This window comes from Aricia agestis, chromosome 3 (genome assembly GCF_905147365.1).
Source record: "Aricia agestis chromosome 3, ilAriAges1.1, whole genome shotgun sequence".
Classification (NCBI taxonomy): domain Eukaryota; kingdom Metazoa; phylum Arthropoda; class Insecta; order Lepidoptera; family Lycaenidae; genus Aricia; species Aricia agestis.
The window spans coordinates 14164148-14183150 of record NC_056408.1 but is presented as its reverse complement, the minus strand read 5'-3'; the positions used below and the strand labels follow the sequence as shown (position 1 = coordinate 14183150).

Here is a 19003-nt window from a genome sequence, read left to right as displayed (position 1 = left end):
TTTTACAATTATACAGAAGCGCAAGAGCGGCAAAAGACAAGAGACAGGGTGACATCCAGTTGACAGATGACAGCTGTCAGAAATACAGAACTAGGGTTGCGTTCCATTTCCAATCAATTTCATGTAAGATAAACAGAATAATTGTTATTGTTTTATTTTTATGAGTAATAAAACCATTGTCAGTTATTATTAAATCTCCTCTACTAAAAAAATAACAAAAATATAAGACTTTTGTTAAAAAGTAGGAAACAAATCAGACATATTTTATTTAAAAAATGCAACTAATCTTTAGTTCTACTATAAGATCGTATACAATCAACATTCCATGTACTTTACCTAACTATTAACTTACTAGAGTTTTTAAGGAAAACACTATTTTAAGAAATAGTTTCACAAATCGCAGTTCTATGCAATTTAGCGCCGACTAGTTTAGTAAACTTTAGTAAACTCTGGAAAATAATATCCCAATTTGTTACACACCACTTTATATATTAACAGGCATTAGATATAGTGATGTTGAGCAACAAAAATATGTATTATGTTCCTGTACTAACAAAATCTTAAATTCTTAAAAAACAGTTTTAAATCTTAAATATTATGTTAAACACTTAATTATGAGTACTAGCTAGATTAGTACTACATGGATAGGTACTTATTAAAAGGAAAATATACAGGGTTATTCGTTTGTTACTAAAAATACTAGTTATTTGAAAATAATCACATATTTAGTTTCATTATAAGATTAACATTATTCGGAGATAAATTTTCCATATTTATTTGTCAGAAATGTGTGCTCGTCGGTTCATTGAAGGCTCCAGAAGCATATCTTTGACAGGCCGTAAATCTACAATATCTACATAGAGTTCCACAATCCACAAGCTAGGTAAAAATCTTTGTTTTGAACGTCAGTGACTTCTCCTATGTAAATATTGTCTCAGACGTAATTAAGCCCTTTTCTATCTAATGGTAGATAACAGTGATGAGACAGACAAGGAACTAACTGACGATGAAGCAATCCATTCTCTGTTTTTGAGATTAGCGGTAATTTGGTACAAAATGACTCGCAGCAAGAAATATTAAAATGGAATGAAATCGGGAAATTGGTTTAAAAATCGGAAGGAATGGATGGGAATGAAGTGGATGGAAATGAAGTTTTGGCATTTCCATCCACTTTATCTTTTTGTTGCTTTCTTATATTTTTCAAAAGCCCTGCAACATATCTTTAGAAGGTATTTCAATAGCCTTTATCATAATGTATTTTAAAAATCACTAGCAACAAAAGTCATTTAAATAGGCAATGAATGGTAATGTACAAAAACATGATTAATTACGAAAACTCTAAAGGTGGCCATACACGGGACAATTACCGTAATGATTTGTCGCCTCGATGTTAAAATTTGCGGCCGTAACAAGACACCAAGTTCCCACTAGCATTTTGGAAATCATAATAGCAAATAGATAATATAACATCTACAGTCTGTCAAAAAAGTCATGAAATTAAAAAGTGGCAACATCGTAGTGTCATCCCTTTCAAATCAATCTAAGAAAAAAGGGATGACACTACGATGTTGCCACTTTTTAATTTCATGACTTTTTTGACAGACTGTACTATAAAATATCTTGTATATTAGCTGTTGCCCGCGACTTCGTCCGCGTGGACTTTAGTTTATAGTTGTTCCCGTATAGTACATCGATTGAGTCGTTTACGCGCAAATCAGAAAAGTATATTGTGTGGGAATTTTTCCGGGACAAAAAGTCCCGGAAAAATTCCCACACAATGGGTATCCTAGCTTAGGCTCCAGTTCACACTCTAATTTAATATGTTAAATACCTACTTTGTTAAGTTGTGTGAAAAATAAATTTTATTTTATTTTTATTTTATTTATTTTTGTCCCAGATTCAAATAAGTCAGTATCTCTATAATACCTGAATGGTAACATAGTTTGTAATAAATTCCTGAGTACTAACATAGTTTGTAATAAAATAATTATTGTATTTACTAACAACTTATGGACTCCGCGCTCCGGTCTGAAATAAACATTTTTATTTTTTATATTGTGCAATGTCTATGCAAAACATGAACTTCAAGACACGGCCGGCGGCGTTCGGCTTACGACAGTCGTCGGCTGCGGGCCGCGTGCGTCTGTCGCGGGCCTCGGAAGCGGTGCCATTTTCATACACTGACTATTGTCGCGAGCGGCCGACGACAGTCGTAGGCTACGCGCGGCCGCGATCGATCGCGATGCACGGAATTATACCTTTAGGTACATAAATAACTACGAGTACTGTTATATGTTTGTTACTTGTCGCAATACGTATTACGTAAAAAAAAACAAAATGTCAGTGTCATCAGTCATCTGTCATTTTTCAAAGGTACAAGTGTCAACTGTCAAGTTACAACAATTTGCGTGCTTTTACGCTTGGGATCAGTGATGCCAGATTGGGGGGAATCCCCCCAAATTTGGGGGTTTTTTTAGGTGATGGGGGGAAAATTGGGGGGGACAATTTTTTGGGGGGATTGTTGGAGGAAAAAATCTGGGAACAGACGGCGAAATCTAAGTACTATGGTCCCGTTTTTACCCTTAGGTTACGACTTACGGAACCATAAAAATGATCAAGGAGCTCGCGAAGATGCTGATTCTGTAAAGATTGGACGCTATATCGTATCCATTTGTGAAATTCCCATTCATAATTAACAAAAAATTTCTTTTATAATTTGTGGGGGGATTTTTCTTGAAATCCCGAATTTTGGGGGGATTTCGGGGAACACTTGGGGAGAATCCGAGTTGGCCGTCTGGCAACACTGCTTGGGATACTAAAATTCATCTAATAATTATTGTTTTTTTCTTCGTAGATACATAGTTTCTAAGTGCTAAACCCTAAATAGTTATAGTTTTACTCAAATGCTATAAATAAAAACCAGCACTATGCCGTCTATTGATGTGATGGGCCCGCCAGGCCAAACGGACGCTGCGTCCGAGGACGTGCCAGCAGCACCGCCTGCTCCGGTCATAGGCATTATTTATCCACCTCCGGAAGTGAGGAGTATCCTTTTTAAATTCTTCAACAATGCTTTCGACCAATCACATCTATATCAGGTACAGTGTAAGCCTTTTACAAATCATAAAGTTAATATACCTAGCGCAGGGGTCGGCAGACTTACCAATCAGATGAGCCAAATATCAAGTTTGTAGAATTTCCCATACTTTCAAAGAGCCGCTACATAAATTTATAAGTCTAATAATGATAATTATAAGAGTAATTTACTTCACACTACAAAGGTAAAATCGGGACCCTAATTAGGTACAGTTTAAAAAAAATTACTGAAAGATATTTATTACAATAACACTCATTAATTATATTATTATATTTTAGTTTTAGACTTTAGTTGGAACGGTGTCCTTGCCTATGACTGGCAAGTAATTTAGTAATTACGATCTTATCTTTAGGAATCTGACGTAGTCAACAAGGAACCCTTATAGTTTTGGTCTGTCCGTCCGTCAATGCAATTTTTTTGTCGTTTCATATGGAGCAGCAAGGCTATTCCATGTATCAAATAGGATTTGCTCTATTATAGGTAAATTATCGCAAGTTGACGGAGAATTCAGTTGTTTCATATTGTTTAGGTGTTTTATTTAATGTTAAAGTGGTACAGTTAGGCAGTAAGTGAAAAGCCTCATGCGACTTGCGAGCCGCGGTCTGCCGACCCAGGGGTCGGTTATTATGCTAGATCAGGATCTAGCGTAATAGAGAAACAAAGGCCTGAGCAAGAGAGTTGTCACTATCAGTAACACTGTGTGGTTAAAAGAGACGTGTGATACACGACAGCAGCACTCTTTTTTTGACGTCCAGTTGGCACGTGCCGCACATTGACAATTTAATCTTATAGAAATCATGTTCAATCATGCTTGTGTAAGTGTATACGTACACATATTTTTACACACAGATGAAACCAATTTTGGTTACATTTGACAGCTCGAGATTGTTGCTCTATTCCGCTAGGTATATTAACTTTATGTTACAAATCCTCCCTCTGTTTTGGAGTGTCAGATTTTTTGGAGACCATTTTTGATAGAAATTATGCAAAACAAGCACTTATATTTCAATACAATATGAAGATATTAAGGTATATTGTATATTAAGTTTTAATAAATTCACAATTGGATAAAAGTTATTATTTATCATTACTTTCAGGATTATACCAATGCATTAGGTATATGAGCTGTATTAAATTAAACAAAAGGATGCTACAGATATATTATAATACACAGGATCATACTTAGCATTTTGTCCTCCCAAGAAAAGGTGGGTTTGTAAACTTTCTATTTATATTTAAAAATGTTAATAATATACCTAACATTGTATTTAACTTGAACATAATGTTCTTTTAATATTTAAAGTTTTTATTAAAACCTACGGGAATTGAGCTTAGTTTAATGAAGTAGCAACAATCAACATGAATATTTCCATAATTTTCTTAATTCCGAGAATCACAGATATTGTTGACAAAACTGCAAGCTTTGTTGCGAGAAATGGACCAGAATTTGAAGCTCGTATTAGACAGAATGAGTTGGGCAATCCCAAGTTTAACTTTCTCAACTCTGGTGATCCCTACCATGCTTACTATCAGCACAAAGTTAAAGAGATAAGAGAAGGAAAAGGTATGTATTGAATATTTAAATTATATAAGTGATTTGGTCATTAAACTCACTTCTTTACTATTGTTGTAAAAATTAAAATTGTGTGAATTGAGTGCTAAGTTCATTGATTACATTTTATTTTTGTTTTTGATGGGATGATATTGGTTTTTGTATAAACATTGTTGATAAACATGTTCAAAATGTTTAACATATTATTATGTGAAGGCTTTGTCATACTGTGTAGCTTTCCGTAGGAAGTTTTACTTAACTCCTGAATTGTCATAAAGTAAGCAAAATTAATTATAGTTAAAAATCATGTTAGTTTGAATTTATAATTTTACAAGCTGCACAGGCATACTCAAAGGCAGGAATGCTATAAGTTCACCTAGCTAAGGTGAACTTATAGCATTCCTGCCTTTCCTGATGGGGTTTTTAAATGAATATTGGGTGTAACAAAATAATATGGCAAATCATGAAATATTATGCTGACATACAAACGAGCATAAATGTGTGTCATTATTGTATGACACACATATTTTATGCTATGCATTTATTATTTTTTGTTGCATGTAAAGTTAATTGTGAAAAATAATATTATTCTGCATCACTACAGGTACAGACCCCTCTGCCCCCGCACCGGCCCCGGCGCCCGCTCGGCCCGGGCTCGCTCCCGCCACCGCGGCCCGCCAGCAGGAGCTCCTCAAAGCCGCCGCGCCCATCGAACCCCCACCGCCCAGGGATCCTCCCCCAGACTTCGAATTCATCGCCGACCCGCCCTCTATATCGGCTCTCGAGCTCGACATAGTCAAACTGACGGCCCAATTCGTAGCGCGTAACGGCAGACAGTTCTTGACCGACCTGATGAAGAAGGAGGAGCGCAACCACCAGTTCGACTTCCTTCGTCCCCAGCACTCCCTCTTTCAATATTTCACGCGCCTCCTGGAGCAGTACACCAAAGTTCTCCTGCCGCCGAAGGAGCTCGTCACCAAGCTGAGCTCCGAAATTCGCAGCGGCGTGCTGGAGCAGGCGCGGAGCCGGGCCGCGTGGCACTCCCACCAGGCCAAGCGCAAGGCCGCCGACGAGGCGAGAATCGAGAAGGAGAGGCTGGCCTACGCCTCGATCGACTGGCACGACTTCGTAGTCGTCGAGACCGTTGACTACCCTCAGGGGGAGATGGGCGATTTCCCACCCCCGACGACGCCGCTGGAGGTGGGGGCGCGGGTGCTCGCCCAGGAGCGCGGCGAGGACATCACGCAGCAGGACGAGGACGACACTGAGATGCAGCTCGAGTCCGACTCGGAGGGCTCCTCCGACGACGACCTGGCCGAGATGGAGGACCGCACGCAGCAGCAGCAGCGCCCCGACGACAACAGGGTGCAGGACATGGAGGAGGACAGTTCGTCGTCCGAGGACGAGATGCCTCCGGAGCCTCCGAAGACCTCCGCCGACGAGGCGCCCCTGCCCCCGCGCCCCGACCGCGTGGTGGTTAAGAAGTACGATCCGAAACGGGCGCGGCCCCAGCCGGCGCCGACCAGCGAGGAGTGGCTAGTGTCGCCGATCACGGGCGAGAAGATCCCGGCGAACAAGGTGGCGGACCACGTGAGGATCGGTCTGCTCGACCCGCGCTGGCTCGAGCAGCGCGACCGCGCCGCCGCCGAGCGCACCGACCGCGACGAGGCGCTCGCCCCCGGCGCCGCTATCGAGGCTTCTCTTAAACAGGTAACTGCTGTTACATAAACTATTACAATTACAATAAATATCTAATTTACTGTTTAGTATATTTATGTATTTGAGCCTTTAAAGTATTTTGATAGTTTAGGTGTCTAAAATTATTTTCTCCTAACTCTTAAATTATAACATTTCAGCTAGCCGAACGTCGTACCGACATCTTCGGTGTGGGCGACGAGGAGACGGCCATCGGTAAGAAGATCGGCGAGGAGGAGAAGCGGCGCGACGAGCGGGTCACGTGGGACGGCCACACCTCCAGCGTGGAGGCCGCCACGCGGGCTGCGCGCGCGCACATCACGCTCGAGGACCAGATACAGCAGATACACAAGGTACCATACATGTTCAGTGCCATCCATGTTTTTGGATTTTTTGTCAATTTCAAGTTAGGTTAAGTAATGAAAAAAATATTATGACATTATTGATTAATAAATTTACAAATTTATAACTTTTCTTACTTCTACTAATTACAATCAACAGGTCAAAGGTCTTCTACCGGACGAGGAGAAGGAGAAAATCGGTCCGAAGCCGGTGGCAGGTGGGCGGGGCGGCCAGCGGGCCCCGCCCCCTCCCGCGCCCGCGCGCGTCCCGCCCCCGGCGCCACCCGCGCCCGCTCCGCAGCCGGTGCTGTTGCAGCCCATCCCGCCGTTGATGGTGATCCCACCGCTGGCGCCGCGCCCGCCGCTCATCCCGACGCCGGTGGGCGCGCCGTTCGGCTTCGGCGTGGCGGTGGTGGGCGTCCCGCCGCCGCCGGAGGAAGACGAGCCGGCCGCCAAGCGCGCGCGCACCGAGGACGCTCTGGAGCCCGAACAGGCCTGGCTCAATGCTCACCCCGGTCCCGTGCACATTCAGGTACGATATTTTTTTATGAATATTACTTAACCCATCAATCTCCAAGCGGCACCCGGCTGTCACATAACAATTAAAAAGTGTCTGCTATTCCCATGATCGAGGTATTACATACCTACTGCTTATTTTCTTTGGTCTCGTCAAATGTTACCGTCTTTGACGTGAGTGCGCCAGGAAAGTTGTTCAAATGTATTTATTATATCTTTGACATACTCAATATCTTATGTAAATCAAATATGGATGTAAACAACAATATATAATTATATAAGATTTGAGTTTATGGTTAGGCTTTCGGCTTCTTGATCATAAAATGAATGGGGTATGATGCAGTCCAAAGTCCTTAATTTAAGAAGTATTCTTCTTTTCTATTTTAAAACCTTAACATACTGGCTGTAATAAACAGCCACTTTGTTGCCAAAAAATAAAAATATAAACAACCTCTAACTTTGTGCATTACCTCCAGGTGATGCTGCCGATGGCGCCGGAGCGGTCAGAGTGGCGGCTGGACGGTCGCGCGCTGCCGCTGCAGGTGTCACTAGCGTCGACGGTCGGCGAGCTCAAGTCCATGCTGCAGCGTTCCACCAACATGCCCACCGCCAAGCAGAAGCTGCATTACGAGGTATGTAACATCGATGAAAATTTAAAAAAAATTAAATGGCGCCATAGAACCCGGTATTCGAGAGGTTAACTTCTCGAATACCGGATTCTATGGCGCCATTTAATTTTTTTTTAATTTTCTTCAGGTTTTACAAAATTGCGCCAATCAGCAACGAATTTAGTACAGTCTTTTTGTAACCAACTTCATACTCTTTAAAATAATGGATTGAACAAACGAAATTAAATCTTATACACACTAAAGTAAGTTACAAAACTGCGTGAGTCGAGTGCAGCCAGGTGGCTCGATCAATATTGAGCTATCGGCTCGATAGCCGGTGGGGTTCGAGAGGTTAATCAGTGTGAGAAATGGCGGAGCTACTTCATTAGGTAGGGGTAATGTCAATTCCATGTTAGTCGCGACTCGTGGCTGGGTTTGACATAACGCGACCCTACGGCCTACCATAACCCACTTTTATCATTACTTGCGTACATACGAGAAGCGTCTTGACTATAATTTTTTTGTCAAGTATTAATGAAACTAATTTAGCATAAGCAGAATAATCAGTTATTGTTTTTTGTTCCAGGGTCTATTCTTCAAGGATACGAACACACTCGCTTATTACAACGTGGCGCCGGGATCGTCTATACAGCTGCAAATCAAAGAGCGCGGTGGGAGAAAGAAATAAGTTATTTGATTATATTATACAATTTTACCATTGTGAAGGATCGATGCTTTTATCTTTATTAGACAGAATAAATATAATTTAGAAATTAAAATATATGTCTTTCAATACCTCACTCAATTTAAAATAGTTCCAAAGTAGAAAAGTTACGTATTTCAAAGTTGTTTAGGAACAAAAAAATAATTTTTAAAAAGCTTTATAAAAATACGACCATAATATCATTCGTTGAATAGACGGCACCCATGCACTAGGTTTTAATGGATTGACCATTAGACCCCTGTACTCATAGAAAATGTAATAAAATGATGGATATTATGCTATACATTTTTTTTTACCTTGTCTGTATTATTGTATTACCTGTATCTTGTAAAAGTCGTGTGCCTTGTACACTTTACAGTTTTTTTAGATGGATATAGGTAAAATATAAAAATTCTTCGATAGTTATAACATTTTATTAAAAAGTGTAAAAAAACAAGTTTAACAAAGCAATATGTGTATATAAATATGTCTTCCTTGAGGAATGTGTAAATAAAGCACTGGATTTTTTCATTAAATTACCCCTAAGAAAATTTTAATTGCGCTATAATGATAAAATTTTACTCCAAATAGCACTTATTTTGTCAAGTAGTTACTCCATAGTATGTCAATAACAATTGATAAGTATTGTATTATAGTAATAAATTGACTTTGGTTCCCAGTATAATAGGCTCCATCGAATATAACGAATAAACTCGTTCAATTTTTTAGGATGCATATGACATAATATTAATACAAAATATTTTAAGTGTGATGTTAGTAGATAAAGTTGCTGTGACCTATAATAAAATATACCAGCTACCTTCACTTAGACTAGGTAATTGAGTATTTTATTCAATTTAAAATTAAAATAACACTCATCAGAAAACAGTCACTTATACATCAATAATAATATTAGAACTAGTAAACCATTATTATTAAAAGCTTTTTAGGAAACGGTTTAGAAATACATAATATTATAGTCCGTGCAATCCACGAAGTCGCGCCCACCTATTCCTCCTAATCGTTTATAGTATATGTGTGCAAGCTTTCTCCAATGTTTGAGTGTTATCGGTACACACTATACTACCTATGAGTACACGCGCACACTACAATAAACAGACCAATTAAGAAAAAGTGTCACGGTCAAAGGGAAAGCTGCTCATCCAAAAAGTGGTGGGGCGCGACTTCGTGGATTGCACGGACAATTATACTTAATAAATAGAAAACTTTGTATATATAGTATAAATATAAAAATTGCTATAAATATTGCACATCTACTCGCAGTAAAATGAGGAATGTTTGTCATGAGATAAGCCTAATGGAACTTTGTATAGGTAAAAGCGCATTATTCTAGTTTAGGAATGTTCTCGATCATTCTCCTGTATCGCTCCAACATGGGCGTGTATATAGTCTCGGCGTCGGCGTACGGAGTTGCCACCGGAGATACGGTCAGCTCGGAACCTGGGAATCGAGCGTCTTTTTAAAACCATCAAGTATTTATTAACAAACTACTTGCCCGCATCTTGGTTTGGCCAAAATTCATTTATGTGTGCGAAAACTTAAAACATTGTGTACATTTTTCTGTTAAATGGGACTCTTAAAGTTCGAATATTTCACGACAAATTTGATTAAAATCAGTTCTACTGTTCAGAAAAACTAGGTTTTCTGAATTTTGATTTTTTGTTATGGCTATAATAGCCATTACAGAAAAATCAAAATCAAATGTCTGATGTTTTAACATCACCCTGGACTTTAATATATAGGCAACTGAGAAATTCTACTATTTCAATAAATTGTAAGTTACCTTTCAACTGCACGCCTTTAGTTTCAGCCCACACCTCGGCGGCGCGGATCGCCGCACCAAGCAGCGCCGCGTTTGCGTGCTGATCCTTTATAGGGAAAGTAATTATTTCAATAGCAATGCCCCCTTTGTTCAAGACTGTGATCTGGCATATTATAATATTTTGTTATTCATAATACTCCTTAACCCTTTGTTAATCCTTAGGCAGCAAATTTATATGCAAGTATTGTCACTGTCTGAAATGTTTCTATGCCAGAAAGAGACAAGCAGACTTTGGTTATTTGGGGGTGACGCTAAGCAACCGCCCAGGGCGCCGAAAAAAATGGGGCGCCGAAGGCAAATTAAAACGGGCGCCGGTAGCGGCCCTTTTTTCAAGCACTAGTGGCACTACCAGCACCCTGGGCGCCAAAGAAATTTCGCCGGCGCGGCTAGTGCTAAAAACGGATTGTCCATAAGTATGTTTTTAACGATATACATCTTGAACGAGTTTTTAGCTGCCTTTTTGAGAACATCAGCCAAAGTAGTAAATAGTAATGTCTTAGTAGTTAATTATCTTTTATTCCTTAGGTGCGTAGCCCTAATTATACCTGTACGTAGACTGGTGCGTGGAAGACGTCGGCGAATATCTGCAGCAGGTGCTTGTTGACGGACGCGCCGCCCGTCGCCACCAGGCGCGATTGCTTGTCTGTATACAATCATATTTATTTATTAATCTATTCATATTTTATTGAGGTGAAATATCGTTCTAGGTGTAAAGCATAAAGTTAATATATTCCGCTAGGTATATTAACAGCTTTATAGTGTAAAGACACTTTATTGTGCTTTAGTGGAGCGAACCGACGACACGACATATGACGTAGCGTCAAAATATTCTTTGGATGAAATCGTATGAGCTAAACTACACTACACAGCAGCGAAAATACGCGCGAAACTGTAGTATTTTAAGCGATCGTTCACATTGCAACGTAATGTTTTAAATTTTAATGCATTATAATGAGACTTTCTAAACTGAACTTTATTTACAACAGGAAATATACCTAAACACTTATTTTACAGACTTGCCGCTCGCGGCGTTGTAGGTACTGCCTGTTCCAAATTGTATGACCAATGTTATTTATAAAAACTTATTAACATCGTAAAGCTTATACAGTATACTTTGTACAACTTTTTAGGATGAGTCTCCAAAGTACTTACGCAACTTGAGGTTCATATCCTCAGCGTGAGCCCTCCTCGCGAGCGCCTGTCCCTCGAGCAACGCGCGCGCCTCGAGCTGCGGCGCAGGCTGCACCGCCGCCCCCCGCGCGTCCTCCACCCACCGCCCCGCCCCCGCCCGCGGTAGAATCTCCGGGGTGTCGTAGTAGATACCTGAAAGTTACCTTAGTATTTACTATACTTAGAGCTGTTATTTGTATGGCAGGCGTGATAACTAATTTAATGAAGATTTTGACAGAAAATGTGTAGTTTATGTTAAAAAATAAAAATCTTCATAAGGTAAAGAAGTTATTTATGACTCTGAGTGCGGCCGTTAGAATTGTAATTCTTTCGTTGCTCCCAGGCCATGCTGGATTAATATTGAAAAGTGTAATCAAGTTACTTGATAGTGCCTCATTTACGTTCAAGTAACAAATTAAAAAAATATATATTCAAAGATTTTGTGTTATGAAGTAGTCTTGAAAAGACAAAGCAAAACTCAGCTGGTGAGGCGTGAAATCTTCTCACCCATATATCCCATGTTGCCCCTAACAGTGGACTGCAGCAGCTCATTGAAGGCGTCCCAGCTGGCGCCAGCGAGCCGGTCTCTGTGTGCCTGGCGCGTCAGAGAGCCGTTCGCGAAGCACAGCAGGGCCATGTACGGCACGGACTTGGTGGGACCCACTAGCACGTGAGCGGCTAGCGGAGCACTGGGCTCGCCCAGACCTAGCACTAGCGTGTCACTAGTGCCTAGACTGAGACCTACCCAACCTTCTTGTAATCTGAGGCCTGTGAAGTGATTTGAGTTACTATAATACTAGATGATGCCCGCAACTCCGTTGCGCCAAAACTCGTTTATCGCGCGGGAACCGTACATTTTTTTCGGTACAAAAAGTATCCTATGTCCTTTCACGGGACTCAAGGTATCTCCATGCCAAATTTCAGCAAAATCGGTTGAGCGGTTTGGGCGTGAAGAGGTAACAGACAGACAGACAGACAGACACACTTTCGCATTTATAATATTAGTATGGATTATGTTATTAGTAAGAGATTCAAATATTATAAGCGAAAAAAAGTATTATTATTTTAAAAATGTTTTATAAGGAATGTTTTATCAAAAAGAATTTGTATACCTTTTAGTTGTCACATTGTCCATGTGACAACCAAAAGGTATGCAAATTCTTTTTGATAACAGTATACAATAAAAAACAAACAACACATAATCACATAGAGCTTAAATTCATAAGATTATTATATCTGTACAAACACCTTATCTTATCCTATCCTCTTGAGGTTTGCCATAAATTGTGCTTTAATATGTTTATATCTTAGGTCAACATAGCTTGAGATAAGCTATCACAGTGTTTGTTATCTCAACATTTTTCTACATTATATTGTAATAATTCACATATCATTAAAATATGAATACAAAATACTATCCGAGAAATTTCAAGAAATGCCAATCCACAGATCACAACTAACAATGACTTTGCATAACCTAATCAAATAAATTAGGCCCCCACATCTGCCTATGAATTTTCTCTGATGGTCGTAGTTTATGTTACCTGCAAGAGCAGAGCAGTTGTCTCCAGTGAAGGCTATAACTTTACAATCAGGCTTGAATCCATATCGCTGCACATAATATGGTGAAATATCTCCTAAACATGTAAATGAAGGCACTGGTTCACCTAATTTATCAGCTAAAGTTTCATCACCACATGCCTGAAAGCAATTAAAAACTCTTCTTCACATGAGAACAACATGATATATATGCATAATATTGTATTTAATTTGTAGACTACAGATTTATAAGTAGCTGAAAGATTTACCTTTAAAGCAGTTTCACACCAGGTCTTCTTGTGGATATCTAGCAAGTTCATTCCGGAGCCATCGGAGAGGTCAATAGGTGCAATTTTACCAAGAAACAGTGAACAGGCAAAAGAAGAAACTAGAGATATCTTTTCAGCTGCCTGGTATACCCTGGGCTTAGTATTATACATCTTCTTTATTTGTGGTCCTGTAAACCTCTCATATGCTGTTGATCCAGTGATTTCAGCTAGTTTCTGAAAACAAGATACAGTACAGTAAAGAAAGTTCTTGTGATTAATTAAGGTCAATTTTATTCTTAGTACTTAAAGATTTAAAAAGTGTCATCACCTGTTTACCACCAACTGCCTCCTCTAAAGCCCGGCATTCAGCTGATGTACTTGAGTCCATCCACACAGGAGAATTTGTGAGGAATGCTGTAGCTAATTGTGTATGGAGGAAGTCATCAGGTGACAGACTGCCTAGCTTATTCTCTGCACCTTTGGCCCACCAGACTGAACCATGTTGCTGAAGTTACAATTATTTTTATTACTTTATAATTCAAATATTAGTAAAACTTTTATGGAAATGGTCCATCATACCTGTCCAGCTCCTGATAATGCTTCTACGTTAGAAAAGTCGACACCTGCAACTATTAATCTATCCAGTACCATATCCAAGGCCTTAACCCATAGTAAAGGGGGTGCAGTCACCTCACCCCGCTCACCACGGACCACACCACCTGATGTTCTAAAAAAATATTCAAAAATAGGTACTTCTAATTTTGTTTACTTTCACATTTTCCTTTAAATTAATACTTATATAAGTTTATATTAAAAGAAATGACTACATAATATTACCTAAATTCTGGTAAGTCAACATCGAATTCCACATCTGCCTCATGCTGTATCACAAAATCCTCACCGATTGCTAATGCTTTTAACTAAAACATTAAATAAATCATTATTAATTTACAATTTTATGCCACAAACATTAACAAATTATCACAATTTCTTTAATAAGTAACAAGGGTAACATATTTTAACTATGACTAGTTATGTATTTTATTAAATTAGGTTAATTATTCTTGATGAAATCATTCCAAGTTCTGCTTCAGTAACTATACAGTAAATCTAGAGAAATAACTTTATTATTTCTCATTGCTTCCGTCTTGGTTAGTCTGTAAATATAATAATTATTTCCTAAAACATTAGAAAACTAATATTTTTTATTACAAATAACTTTAAGAATAATAATTACTTATACCGGTATGTAATAAATTATATTAATTAAACAACATTAATTAAATTTAATTGTATCAGATTAATTAAAATTACCCTTTGTGTACTAAAATCGAATCCAAGAAAAGTTTTTTGCTTCGTTTCTTCTATCATGTTTTCGCACTTTTCAGCACTTTGGAAAATAGATTTTGACAACAAGTATTTTCACAAGTTCTAAACGTCAGAACTCAGAAGTCAGAGCACAAACGTTCGGAAACAGTCGCACGTTCGATATCACTTTCGTGACTAGCCGCAGTTTTACTTTTAACTATCTCAGAAGTCAGAGCTATTAAATAATGATTACACTTTACAGTTAGATACGGTTAAGATACACTTTAGAGATAATTTTATATTATAGGCGTGTGATTATTTTGTTATGTGAAGTTTGCTTGGCCGAACGCCTTCTATTATTTTATAACAATGTGGACCACGCCTTATAAGAATACAGGAAATCGGAAGTACCTACTTATTGTCGCCATTATTTATGAATGTTTATGAAAGTGGCGAGAAGTATGCAACTCATATTATTAAAGGTTTTCTTTAAGTATTTGATTAATTTTAAAAAATACATTTGAAATACCTTAGATATTATAAGTAGCAAATAATATATAGGTAAGTATATTAAAATCTCGTATATAATGTGTCAGCCGCACGAGAAGAATCTAAAAACTCTACACATTCGTCAAAATTGGTGGCTTGGCCATTTTGTTATTCGTCATTCTATGGCCTTTGAATATAATACATTACTTTTCTGTAGTACCTACTTAATAACTTTTATAGTAACCGTTACAAAATGGCCCGACCAAGGCTGCAGTGGTGGCTAAACGTTGCAAACATGACTAAAGGCTGTTTTGGAGAGCTAAGGCTCCATCTGTGACTAAAGACTGCAGTGGTGACTAAAGGCTGCAGAGGTGGTGAAAGGCTGCAAAAGTGACTAAAGGCAGAAGTGGTGGCTAAAGGTTACAGCACACATATCGACTCGGAAAGGGATAATTGGCACCGTATCGCCTCGAGCCATTCAATATTTATTATATATTAATATATTAAAATAGAATAAATATATTAAAATAAAGTGGAATATGTATAATTATTTAATTTAAGATGAATTTCCACCAGGAAGTGACAGTACATTCAATATCATACCGTTCAATATTGTTTGTATGAAACTCCCTACAGCAACGCACACTAAGCGGAATAACGTAATCGCCTCGCCTCGGAAGGGGACAGCGGTCGGCGAGCCGTGAGCGAGGCGTCGCCTAGCCGTAGCCGAGTTGACGTACAGACGCTAAGATACGCTTTGGTTAGTTACGTGCATACGTTAGGTTGACGCCTCGTTGACGGCGAGGCGAAAGGCGATACGGTGACGATCCCTTTCCGAGATGATATATTGTGTGCTGTGACCTTAAAGGCTGCAAAGGTGACTAAAGGCTGCTGTGGCGACTAAAGACTGCAGTGGCGACTAAAGGCTGTAAAGGCAACTAAAGGCTGCAGTGGTGACTAAAGGCCGCCGTGGTGGCTAAAGGCTACAGTGGTGACTAAAGGCTGCAAAGGAGACTAAAGGCTGCACCGATGACTAAAGGCTGCAGTGCAATACAATACAATAGTATCTACAAAAAGTAGATTTTACAGTAGACGAAAAAAAACGTTATATTTTTAATGTCTGAACATTAACTGGAATCTGGATAAGCAGAGGAAAAAAGGTGTTTAGATGTACTTATTTCAAGAAATTTTTACTCATTTCAAAATTACGGTAGATAGCTGGTATTTTTAGGGTTCCGTAGTCAACAAGGAATCCTTATAGTTTCGGTCTGTCTGTCCGTCTGTCTGGTCTGTCTGTCTGTCTGTCTATCTGTCTATCCTATGTATATACCCTATACCTATACCTACAAAGCTGTAATTTGGCGTGAATGCACATATTAATGATACCGACAAAATGGTGCATGAAATCTTTAAAAAATATTTTTTTATGGTACCATAAAAAAGTATGGTCGCTTGGCCATACACCGGTCCGCCATAATATTATGTCATTAGCATTACATATGCTATGAAAGTAACGAACTGCTGCAGGACCCATTTGATTTGAGAGGTTTTTGCTTCGAGTGCTATAGCAGCAGTTAGGTACTTCCGATAACAGTAGGTAGGCTCCAATGTCAGTTTGTCCCACTCGAACGTAGATGTTTCAGTCCGTATTTCTGGATTTTTATATAGTTTTTGACAGTGGTTTCGCCATCTATTGTTATTGCTGCAAGATCATGTAATATGTACCGTGTCCGTGCTCAATTTTTACCTTGATTAAAAAACTGTTTAAATGAATAACCATAGGTACTATGTAGAGTAAGTTTAATTACTATGTCGAAACTTATGACTAAATATTTTACACTATCTTCAACATAATATGACCATTTTCCAGCTCTAGTCTAAAATATTTTCACTACTTGAGTACCTGTCAATAGACATAATAATATTATGTATATTCAAGATTCTGTAGATTATCTCGTTAAGCGATTCATGTATCAATTACAAACGCAACTCTACACACATTTTGGATATGATTATTACATAATTCGTCGTATCCTACGAATAGGGGCGCCCCGGTCACTATGGCTTTTTATTTTTATTGCAAAATCGAAAGCAGCAGCTCATTATCTATAACCTTCAGTGTAAAAAATAGTAAAAATTTAATTTTAATAACCAGTAAATGAAGTTTTAAAAAATGCCACATTTGCTAGCTCTTAAATTCCCCGGCGAAAAAAGCAACAAAGGCTTCAGTGACCGTTTTCTTGGAGTGCGTGAAAGGACGCGCGGGGCCACGCCACCACGCTCTTACTCCGCGAACTCACGTATGCGTCATTGCACTGTTTTTTGTTTTAATTACTTTGTGTTAACCGTAAAAGGGAACATACAGTAAGTATAAAAAATGTTTTACATTCTAAAAAGTAATTACCTGGAAAAAATACACTATTGCGTCTGTGGCCTTTTTCCACGGAATCGTCTCTTAGTACTAGTATTAGGGAATCGTTTGCCCTAATAGCTTTTGTTGCCTTTTTCTTTGTACGAAATTTATTTCTTTGAATTTTCTTTAGTTGAACAGTTATTATTGGAAAAATTGTAACATGAATTTGCCTTTTATATAGTAACCATTTCGAAAAGAATATAATTGAAAGTTTATAATGTTTTGTTTTAATTTTGTTAAAAAGCCGCAGTGAACTTTGTGGCTTTTTCCGCCGTATAGAAAAATAGTTAAAAGTAGTGTGCTACAAGAATATTTAAATATAAAATAATATTCCACAATATAATTTGAGTTTTTTTTTTTGTATTTTTAGATTCTAGAAAACGAAAACGGTCCCCGGCGACTAAAAGAATTGAAAAAAAAAAGTTTCTTTTTTATTAAAAATTTAGGAAAAGAGCTTTTGGTGTATCGAGAGTGAGCGTAACGAAACTTTTTTTTGTTACCATTATATTTTTGGTTTATTAGACGAACTGTGAGTAACTGAACGTACCCAAAATTTTGAGTACATCTCATGAGCTGTGCTGATGATGTATCATCGGTTATCACACTCTTGCAAAAGGACACGAGGGATGTCGTATATCGTGTCATAAAAGAATTTGATTTAGAATACAAAATATTAGCGTTATTTAGCTAAGCTGATGTTGAAATAGAATAGGCACCGCTCCGTCATATTGTAACTACTCATAAGCTAAACCAAGAGCCAGAAACAGCCAGAGTTTTCTTTACCTATAATTATTATGCTATAGGTACTCATACTTCCCCATTTATACTTAAAGTATAAATGGGAAAGTATGTTTGTTTATCCTTCCTTCACGCCCTAGCGAAGCAACTATCGACATGATTTTTAGCACATACTAAGTCGATAGAATGAAGAGTAAAAAAGGCTACTTTTGGTTTTGGAAAAACATAATGTTCCTAAAATACTCGTGTTTTACGCGATTTTTGAATTTCACGCGATCGAAGCCCGGGGCAAAAGCTAGTAATTCATATAGAGGTAAGAACAGCAACCAACTATTATAAAGCTTCGGTCGCGGATACTTTAGGAGGTATCCAGTTTTGAAAGTCCAGCGTACCTTCGATAAAATTTAAGGTAGGTATTTTTTTCCTCTCTCCCAGTCTCTCTCTCGAATTTCGCCTCCCACTGACGGACCCTTATGTCAGTTGCTCTCTATTGCCAGACAACTTATGCCAGTTACTTCCCACTGCCATACCACCTTAAAGTGTAATACTTTTGGCATTTTAGGGAATAATTAAGGGTGTCTGAGATGAGATTCCTACATTTCCGAAAGAAGTAAGAAAAAAAAGCGCTTTACATTGTATCAGAGGCTAGGTAGACCTTCAAAACTGGATACCTACTAAACGCGATCGAAATTCTATAGTTGCTGTTTGTTCATACAGAAAAA

General features: G+C 38.6%; 2 protein-coding genes across 3 annotated transcripts; one reads left to right on the top strand and one right to left on the bottom strand.

Annotated features, from left to right (window-relative positions):
- Positions 1-1985: 1985 nt before the first annotated feature.
- Positions 1986-8580, top strand: LOC121740295 (splicing factor 3A subunit 1). 2 transcript variants are annotated; one of them, XM_042132962.1, is made up of 7 exons: positions 1986-1992; positions 4446-4661; positions 5254-6359; positions 6506-6697; positions 6846-7217; positions 7678-7833; positions 8396-8580. In XM_042132962.1, the coding sequence occupies exons 2-7, from the start codon at positions 4457-4459 to the stop codon at positions 8495-8497; spliced, it is 2133 nt and encodes a 710-aa protein (XP_041988896.1). In that variant the 5' UTR covers positions 1986-1992; positions 4446-4456; the 3' UTR covers positions 8498-8580. The 2 variants fall into 2 exon arrangements, with proteins under 2 accessions (XP_041988896.1, XP_041988895.1); XM_042132961.1 differs by lacking the exon at positions 1986-1992 and adding an exon at positions 2812-3045 and having other exon boundaries at positions 4497-4661.
- A 1151-nt stretch (positions 8581-9731) lies between these two features.
- LOC121740296 (xylulose kinase) lies at positions 9732-14854 on the bottom strand. The gene is made up of 11 exons (XM_042132963.1): positions 14648-14854; positions 14171-14253; positions 13913-14060; positions 13662-13838; positions 13334-13567; positions 13070-13226; positions 12033-12293; positions 11508-11678; positions 10901-10998; positions 10317-10401; positions 9732-9973 (listed from the first exon to the last, which is right to left on the bottom strand). Exons 1-11 carry the CDS (start codon positions 14702-14704, stop codon positions 9858-9860), a joined length of 1587 nt encoding a protein of 528 aa, XP_041988897.1. The 5' UTR covers positions 14705-14854; the 3' UTR covers positions 9732-9857.
- Between the last annotated feature and the right edge of the window lie 4149 nt (positions 14855-19003).

Bases quoted from the DNA above. Each gene is read 5' to 3' on its own strand.
- LOC121740295 (XM_042132961.1), top strand. From the start codon at position 2,928: ATGCCGTCTATTGATGTGATGGGCCCGCCAGGCCAAACGGACGCTGCG. The intron at 3,046-4,496 runs GTATCCTTTTTA...CGAGAATCACAG, and splicing joins TCCACCTCCGGAAGTGAGGA to ATATTGTTGACAAAACTGCA. The intron at 7,834-8,395 runs GTATGTAACATC...TTTTTGTTCCAG, and splicing joins AGCAGAAGCTGCATTACGAG to GGTCTATTCTTCAAGGATAC.
- LOC121740296 (XM_042132963.1), bottom strand. From the start codon at position 14,704: ATGATAGAAGAAACGAAGCAAAAAACTTTTCTTGGATTCGATTTTAGT. The intron at 13,839-13,912 runs GTATGATGGACC...TTGTAACTTCAG, and splicing joins CATTATCAGGAGCTGGACAG to CAACATGGTTCAGTCTGGTG. The intron at 12,294-13,069 runs GTAACATAAACT...ATCACTTCACAG, and splicing joins CAACTGCTCTGCTCTTGCAG to GCCTCAGATTACAAGAAGGT.